Below are 9,171 nucleotides of genomic sequence, written 5' to 3'. Positions count from 1 at the left end.
TGGTTTTCCTGTTCAGAAGGCCAATCGGCCAAGGAAGCAATACAGTGAAAGAAACTAAAAATTGAGAGTGTGGTTAATGGAATTTTAGCAGTGGGAAATGGTAATTTACTGAGCTTGTGATCAAACATTTGTAAGAGGTAAGCTGCTATTTCTCAGCAACTTAAACATACTCTTCTCAATTATTTGCTCTTAGCCATTTCCTGAGAATTTAAAATGTCTGTTTTGGGCCTCTCAAGAAAGAAGCATTACTCTGTGTGTGTGTGTGTGGGGGGGTGTGTGTGTGTGTGCGTGTGCGTGTGTGTGTGTGCATGTGCGTGTGTGTGTGTGCATGTGCGCGCGCACGTGTGTGTGTGTGTGTGTGTGTGTGTGTGTGTGTAAGTCTGTGTGTGCCTGTGCAGGCAGGCGCACACCCACTAGAGCTTTAAACATAGTGCCTCCCACTTTGCTACCCACAACTGGTACTCTTAGCACTTGGCCATGCCTTCAAGTCCTACTTTTCTGTTTTCATTACCACAAACCCAGGCTTCTCTAAGAATTTTGCTTAATGAAACTTCACTAGAGATTTTAGTCACTGGAAATACGTTAAGAAGCCAGAAATAGTTCACACTTATAAGCAAGAGGCAGAGAGTATTTGGTTTGAAGCCAGCATGGGTCAAAACTTCAAGAGACCCCTGCCCCCATGTCAACCAATAAGCCAACTGTGGTGGGCAAACCTGTGGTCCTAGGTATGGTAAAAAGATTGAGGCCTCTAATGGCCCAGGATCCTAAGAAAATAACCTAAAAGCAAACTGCTGGAGATGTGGCTAATGTTGTAGAGTGTTTGCTTAGTAAGCAAAAGTCCTGAGTTCAAACTCAGTACTAGCCACTTAAAAAAGAGAGAGAAAGAGAAAGAAATACAGTATAGAATCATTGGTCTAAAAGAACTGAAGTGAGGGGGTGGAGCCAAAATGGTCTGGTTGCAGGACATCGTAGCTCAGATCATTTTTTGTGTATTAATCTGTTTATTCATCTTTTATTCTCTTTAGCTTTCTCCAATACATAATTAAGTAGATCTTTTCGACTTATGACATTCCAGTCTCTCATCACTCTTTTGGGGAGCAGATACTAGTGTGTGTGGGAAAGCCAATGGAGAGGGTGAATGATGATGAAAATGGTCAAAGTACATTATATGCTGTATAAAAATAGAATAGTGAAACCTGATGAAATTGTAGGCATGTATGGAAATGACACAGTGAAACTCTCCTTGTACAACTAATGAACACTAATAAGAGTCTTTAAAAATAAAAAGAACTGCTAGGATGCCAGGCATGGTGATGTATATCTGTAATCCTAGCAATATGAAGACTTTAAGGCTATCTTGGACTATATATAGCTAGGTTTAGGCCAGCAAGACTCTTATTTAAAAAAATAAGACCAACAACCTGGAATACATTAAAATGAGATTAGTGTGTGTTTCTTAAATGGAAACTGAAATTTGTAATGGTATCTAACGCAAATAAAATGCATCTGGAATTTTTAGAGACAAACCTTCATTATTGTGTTATCAGTACCTCCCAGACAGTTCCAAATTCAGTAAGCGTTTGTTTTAGTGTTAGGAACCAGAGTATTTTTAATAGTTCACATGTTAAAAGAATAAACTATGAGGAATACATTTCTTGTGTACGAAATGAAAAAATATACAATGCAGTGGAACTCAAATACATATACAAAATGATTTTTTGTGCATTTTATCAAGAGGTTTACATTCTATATTAAGCTATAATATAAAAGAAACTATAGAGTTTTTGGTTAAGCAACAGAAAAGCTCTTAAATGTATTTACAAATAAGAGTTTGTGTTATGTGTAAGATTATATTGATTAAATCAAGCCCCGCTGAATTGATGCTGTGCTTTAAGAAATAGTTATGTGAAATAATTTAAATTTTTTTCTGTATCTATTAAGTGAGCATATCCAAACATGGAGTTATATCACTGCATGGTTTAATTTTAACCCAGTAATAGAATTTAGTAAATCCAAGCAGATCACATGTATTGTCATCATAAATATACAAATACCTTAACTTATAACAGTATATTTAAAGACAAAGTCAGGAAAACTGTACATGTTAACAAAGATATAACCATGCACACAATCATCTGCTTATTAAACACTGAAGTAACAGAGCTAAACCATTTTGCAGTCTTCAGAGGTGTTTGGTATTTTTTTTTCTCCATTATGCTGGAAGCACTTTGAATTTTGAATGGAAACATAAATGCATATTTAACAGACAAATGGTCATGCACCTGTATTTTAAAATTTTGGGGTTAAGTTTTCTTCTTTTCTGATTGTTCAGTAGGTTCTGACTTTGGTGCAGGAAAAGCTTGATGATACAGATGTCTGTGGGTTGCTGCTGCACTGTAAAGCTTGTATAAAGCCTGAAATGTACAAAACAATGCATTAGACATAGATGTACAAATTGGTACTAGGTAAAATTGAGCATGCTGAATTTGGAATCTTTATATCATTACTCTATTTAGTAAGACATACTAATAACTATTTTCAACTCTCCAGTACATGATACCACTTTTATGGATGAATGATTTTCATGGTAAATGTTTTATTCTCAGACTGTCTCCTTTTACTTTGTATACCTTTTGGTATTGTGCCCTAAAGGGTGTGTGGACAACTCATTGTATTACCAGTTTTGATGATTTATTAAAACTGATAACTTTTTTTTTTGGGGGGGGGGGCCCGGTCGTGGGGCCTGAACTCTGGGCCTGGGCACTGTCCCTCAGTTCTTCAGCTCAAGGCTAGCGCTCTACCACTTGAGCCACAGCACTACTTCCGGCTTTTTTCTTATGTGGTGCTGAGGAATCAAACCCAGGGCCTCATGCATGCAAGGCAAGTGCTCTACCACTGGGCCACCTTCCCAGCCCGTAGAACTGATAACTTCTTTATGTCACTAGGTTCTCATGAACGGGACTGATTTTATTTTCCCTTCTTAAACCTGATGCACTTGGTTGTGCAGCTAGGTATGGGGGCTTCTATTCCCACCCGGGACCCCTTCACTGTGCATGCTTCTTGGTTTGGTGCCACTGCTTCCTTCAGATTTTCTTCACCAGAAAAACTGCTTCACAAAGCCTTTTCTTAATAAAATTATCTCTGTTTGTATCACTTTAAATGTTTGAACCATAGGAAATTTTACATCTTACTTATTGTTTAAGTGGCCAAATATATCCAAACCCCTCCCCACTGGCTAGTGTGTAAGGCTCATTCTCTCCTCTGACTTCTGCATTCTGGACATTAGTTATGATTCAGTTGTTCTGGAGTCTGTGAAAAGTCTTTGAATATATTTAAGATCTGGGCAAAAAGTTGATAGCCTATTAATAGTAATTATTCCAAGAAATTTTATGATTTTTTTCATTTGTGAGTTTGTGAAGATATCTTTTAGATATTTTTATTTGAGTATTTTTTATTGTAAAGATAGTGTAGATAGGGGTTTGTTACATGAGTACTAGTTACATGAGTAATGAGTACATTTCCCCTACTATTTTCCCCTACTATCCCTTCCCTCCCTAACTCCTCCCCCCTCCTCAAGTTGTAAAGTTCATTTTCAACATAGTGTCTTGTATGTCTCATTGTTACAGTGGGTTAATCTGTATCCTTGTTGTGAAGCTATTTTTGTGGTTTTCTTTATGCTGTTAGTACAGGTGTTACTATTCAGTTCTATGAATGCCTAGCATAATAACACTGTGGCATGCTGGTCTCGAAAGTGTTCATATCCTAATTTAATTCCAGTTCTCTTAAAGATATATTCATAAGGTTTGATTTCCAAAGTTAAAATTCACTTTTGTTTGTTCATTTATTTTTGGTGGTACTAGGGACTGAACTCAAGGTCTTGCTCTTGCGCTACTTGGTTGAGCTGCTTCTCCAACCCTTCTTTCTTTAGCTTCTCCCCCACCCCCATACCTGTCTCAGAATGCTATCATCCTGATTTGTGCCTGACCATTAGCTAGAATTACAGGTATAAGCGACCACACCTGGCCTCATTTGCTTTTTTTTTTTAATTTTTTTTAAAATTTGTTTATTTTTATTTTTTGGTCCGGTCGTGGGGCCTGAACTCTGGGCCTGGGTGCTGTCCCTCAGCTCTTCAGCTCAAGGCGAGCGCTCTACCACTTTAACCACAACGCCACTTCCGGCTTTTTTCTTTTTGCTTATGTGGTACTGAGGAATTGAACCCAGGGCCTCGAGCATGCAAGGCAAGCGCTCTACCACTGAGCCACCTTCCCAGCCCCTCATTTACTTTATAATTATAGTGAATCTGTTTTATGAGTTTTCCATGAATAACGTCTTATTGACTTATAAATATTAAATGTGTAAGTGAACATAATTCTGTTATGTGTTGCTGAGGAAAGCTGCAGAAGACCAGCTTTGTTCCCTGAAGAAAATGACTTGCATAAGATAATTTTTATCAATGTAAACAGTGATTTTCCCCTGGAAATACAGTGTGTGTCTGCACATATATAGTTGTATACATACGGGATTATGTACAGAACCTAATGACCTATTTCCCAAAGCCAGGTCTGAGGTATGTGAGAAAGTCAGAAGTCATACTGTGTGGAACCTGCATAAAGTGGTATGGGTAACTGCCACCAAAGTTCTAAACATTACAGTTATATTTAAATGCCCTTTGCAATCAAACTTTATAACTACTGGCTCTTCTCTGAAGGAGAACAGTGTATCATATCAGAGCCAAGTAATTGTGAAATTTTCTACATATTCAGGAAAAATAGTCCTTTATTATGTTCAGGTCTTCTGTATGCAGATAAATCCTTTATAATGTTTGGAATGTGTTAAGAGCCTACAATTAATTAAAATGCTAAATAGAAATAGTAGTTCCTAAAAGTTTTTAAAATCTGTATTAAGTAATCCTTAATCAGACTGCTTAGTCAGTTTGTAAAATATAGTGTTTACAAATACAGTTCTTAATTTAAAAAAATTTAACTTACCTCATTTGTACTTCCCTGTGGCAGAGGCAATTTTAAAAGGAGAAAAGAAAAGTATATATCTTGCTTTAATAATAACATTGATATTCAACTTCGTTTATAATATTAACTTGTGAACATTTAAGAACAGATACTCCTGCAGATTTTCCAGTTTAGATTATATACTTTATAAGAATTTTTTGAAGAACCTAATTCTATATTTCTGATAGGTCAGCATCATATTCTAAGAGGGATTTGAGATTTACCTTAAAGTCTGTCTTTATCCTTTTATGAGTAAAAGACTATTTCAGACAGTGAGTGGCTCAGAGAATTGTTTATACTTTGTTGCCCATGATTCTCACACTAACTTATCTCAACTGTATTTTTCAAAGGCACACGTTAAATATGTTACTTACAATTTTATTATAGCGTACATAAAAGTAGGCTTTTAATGCTGGGAGAATTATAGCAACTATTATTTGCTACTTAATGGATCAAAAAGTTCACAGGTCTTAAATCCAAAGTTCTGTGGAGAATCTCAATTTTAATTTCACTAAATTTCCCTAAATATTCATAAGTAACTCTAAACACTTCCAGAATAATGAGTTAATTATTGTTCTAGGTATAGTTATAACTGTCATTCCTATCTCTGATTGGTTATTTAAATAACATACCATACATAGTGGCCCTGACTACCTAGGATGTAACTAATTGAACCTGAGCAAGGCAGAAAACTTCCCAATGAGCAGCTCCATCCAGAAGTTGGCCACTGGCCCATGCAAAAGTCTAGCTCAAGTTTTCATGATATATACTAACATTGAGATAATGATTTAATGGTAGTAGTTCAGGTGTGGCCTGAACATAGACATAACCAGCTACATAAAAAACTCACGCTAGTAGCATTAACATTCTTAGAATAAATAGAATTAACATTCTTAGAATAAGAAAATGCACTATGCATGTCTTTTTTTTTTTTTGGTCGGTCTGGGCTTGGGCGCGCTCCCTGTGCTCTGCGGCTCAAGGCAAGCACTCTACTGCTTGAGCCACAGTGCCACTTGGAGATAAGAGTCTCACGGACTTTCCTGCCTGGGCTGGCTTTGAACCTTGATCCTCAGATCTCAGCCTCCTGAGTAGTTAGGATTACAGGTGTGAGCCACCGGTGCCCGGCTGAATGTCTTTTTTAAACATTGAAATGTTATCTAGAAAGCAGTTATGCAGGACTTTACATACTATACTGTAGCTAATTGTTCATATCTTGCTATCTTGTAAAGTCTTGACAGGGGCCTAAATCATGTTCATCTATATATTCTCAACATCTAACACAGTGCTTATTACACAGATTATGCTCAAATGTGTGCTAAAATTGAAGAAAATGAAAAGCTCCTACCTGGTCCCACAAAGCGGCGGCCACCTGGTCTATTACAGCACCCAGCTCTCGGTACTCTCCAGAGTACCGGATGTATGCCCAGGTGCACAAGGTGATCAGGGTCAGTCCCATGATCATATTACACAGGCTAGCTATGATGTCCAAACCAATGAAGCCAGTCACACCAGCAACCACATATGTGATAAAGATCACAACAAACAGTGTGGCTGGGGTGCGAGCTGCGTGGAAGATATTTTTGCTATCATTGTGCTTAATGTACTGGATGTAAAGTTCATCTATTTCACTCTCCAACTGCTGCAGGTAACGCCGGCTAAATTCTTCCCCACCCATCTTCTTCACCCCTCGGAACAGCTTCACAGATTCTTCTTTGAGCTGCAGGTGTTTGGTCTGCAGGTCAGTAGGGGCCAGAAATGGCTTGTCACCACCACAAATCTATATCAGATAAAAAAGCATTTGTTTATGCCGTGCAGAGTAAATTAACAACTGTGTGTGTGTGTGTGAGACAGACTGGCCTTGAACTCAGGGTATTCTTCCCTCAGTCTCCGAAATGCTGGGATTGCGGGGTGTGCCATCTTGCCAGGATAGCTAATTGAGTTTGGTTAGAACACATTAATAGACATAGCTACATAAGAATGCCTAACCGACTTTTCCTCTTTCTTTTTGGCAGTACCGAGATTTTGAACATAGTCCTTCCTGCTCACTAGGCAGGTGCTCATAAGAGTTTTATATTTTGCCTGAGCTAGCCTGGGCCACAATTCTACTATTTATACTTCTTGTGTAGCTGGGACAAGAAGTATGAACTGGTATGCTCAGCTTTTTTTTTTTTTTTTATATGGGGGTCTGCTAGCTTTTTGCCCAGACTGGCATGGAACTGCAGCAGGTCTTCCAATCTCTGCCTTCCAAGTAGCGAGGATTATAGGTATAAACCATCACCATACTCAGCCTCATTTTGGCCATGTAGTCATTGAAATATCTGTAGTGTAACCCATCACTCACTATTCATGTTTTTACATGATGCTTTAGAGTCTGTTTCTTTTTACAAAATGTTTAAAACAGTAAGTACGCTATGCAATACTGGCAACAGTCTTACACATCTTGTGTTTCTGCATTGCCACAGTGAGTGATTGACATGTGACTATAATGAGAAAGGAGACTGCAGGTTTGGTCAGTTGACTCCTATTACCTCCATATCTATATTAAGTGGTGGCTGGTATATTATAAGTGACTTATTAATTATTTGAATAATAAAGCCACTCTTAAATTTTTACTCCCTATTTGAAAAGGGAACAAATACTTAATCCAAATCTGCCAAGATAAGATGGGATAATATGAAGCACATATTGAGTTTCTTCACACAATTGAGTCCAAACCTAAGGAAATGTCTTATATCCCAATTTATCTAGGAAATAGTCACTGAAGTAATTTATACCAACTGAGTTTAATTTAAGACAATAATAAGTTTAAAACATTCTCAAGGCTGAGTGCTGGTGGCTCATGCCTGTAATCCCAGTTACTCAGAAGGCTGAGGTCTGAGGATCACTGTTAGAAGCCAACCCAGACAGGAAAAGTCCATGAAACTTATCTCCAATTAAGCAGCAAAAAGCTGGAAGTGGAGCTGTGGCTCAAGTGGTAAAGCACTAGCCTGAGCAGAAAAGCTCAGGGACAGCACCCAGGCTCTTGGGTTCAAGCCCCAGGCCTAGCACCAGGAAACAAAAGTTCTCAATATGAAACTGTGAAAAATATTTTTTTAGCAGCTTCACTGATTCTTCTTTGAATAGAGTCTTAAGTATTTTTTTTTCTAGAAACTACATAGAAGCAAATGTTCTTGAACCATATTTCAATCATATCATTCGCTTTGGTTGTCTGAGTTTTATATGGAGAATACTTATTGTCCTTTATATCATAAATACTATTCCATATACTATAATTTTTAGATTCTGTGACTCCATGAACTTTGGGTATAATTTTTACTTTATAACATTTTAGGTAAAAATAAAAACTACCACATTAATTAAACTTAAGGAAATGACATGGAAACATTGGGTCTTGACATTGGGCTTCTTTTATGAGGAGGTAGTGGGTGCTGTAGACTGTAAGGCGGCATGCTGAATAAAGAAGCACATTACATTACTTTAGCCACTATATCTCATAAATCCTGAGAAGAAGAATGTATTATAAATATATAAGTACAGGTAACTTATTTAAAATACCCCTAAACTTATCTATTTAATATTCTTGTTTTGAAACTATTTTAGGAACCAAAAAACATGCCTGTGATAAGTATGGGTGGAGAAAAAATAGCTCAAAGCTACCTCTGCATAAGTACATAGTGTGACCTGAAGACAGAACAAATGAGTTCCATGAAGAAATACTGGTTTTATTTAAAACATCACTTAAAGTACTATTTAATTCTTACCTCCTCCATCTTTCTGTTATATGTGTCCTTGGCAGTTGCAACAGCTGCTAAATTGTTAGCTTCTGCTGTGGCCTTTGAACAAAGTACAAATTATGTGAAATGAAGTTGTATTTACTGAAGTTCCACAGACAGTTCACATTTCACAGCATCATGTACAAGAAATGTGCAAGAAACCAGGGTCATCAAAAAAATTGAAAATGATGAGATATTTCCACTACATTTTTAAAATTAGTAAAATTTAAATTTCAAGATATATAAGCTACATATTTTGTCAAACCATAATTATTTTTTAACAAACCATCACTCTAAAATGAATTTTCATTTGTTAGACTTTTCCTAACCAAACATATTTTAGGCCTCCTCAAATACCATGTGTTGGAGGGAGTAACAAATAGAACATTTAC

The 9,171-nt window shown here is 37.1% G+C and overlaps 1 protein-coding gene across 3 annotated transcripts in view; it reads right to left on the bottom strand.

Annotated features, from left to right (window-relative positions):
• Positions 1–1,589: 1,589 nt before the first annotated feature.
• The window catches only part of Atl1 (atlastin GTPase 1), a 77,915-nt gene continuing 70,333 nt past the window's right edge, over positions 1,590–9,171 (bottom strand). For 2 of the 3 annotated variants that reach the window (XM_070027912.1, XM_070027901.1), the window contains exons 13-16: positions 8,768–8,839; positions 6,352–6,783; positions 4,989–5,003; positions 1,590–2,414 (exon numbers count right to left, since the gene is read on the bottom strand). In XM_070027912.1, coding sequence (XP_069884013.1) covers positions 2,304–2,414; positions 4,989–5,003; positions 6,352–6,783; positions 8,768–8,839 — 630 coding nt within the window. In that variant the 3' untranslated portion in view covers positions 1,590–2,303. The remainder of the gene's footprint in view (positions 2,415–4,988; positions 5,004–6,351; positions 6,784–8,767; positions 8,840–9,171) is intronic. The other variant, XM_070027922.1, reaches the window with a different exon arrangement.

Source organism: Dipodomys merriami, unplaced genomic scaffold (assembly GCF_024711535.1).
Source record: "Dipodomys merriami isolate MVZ:Mamm:240054 unplaced genomic scaffold, mDipMer1.0.p SCAF_1, whole genome shotgun sequence".
Classification (NCBI taxonomy): Eukaryota; Metazoa; Chordata; class Mammalia; order Rodentia; family Heteromyidae; genus Dipodomys; species Dipodomys merriami.
This window is presented reverse-complemented; position numbering and strand designations above follow the sequence as displayed.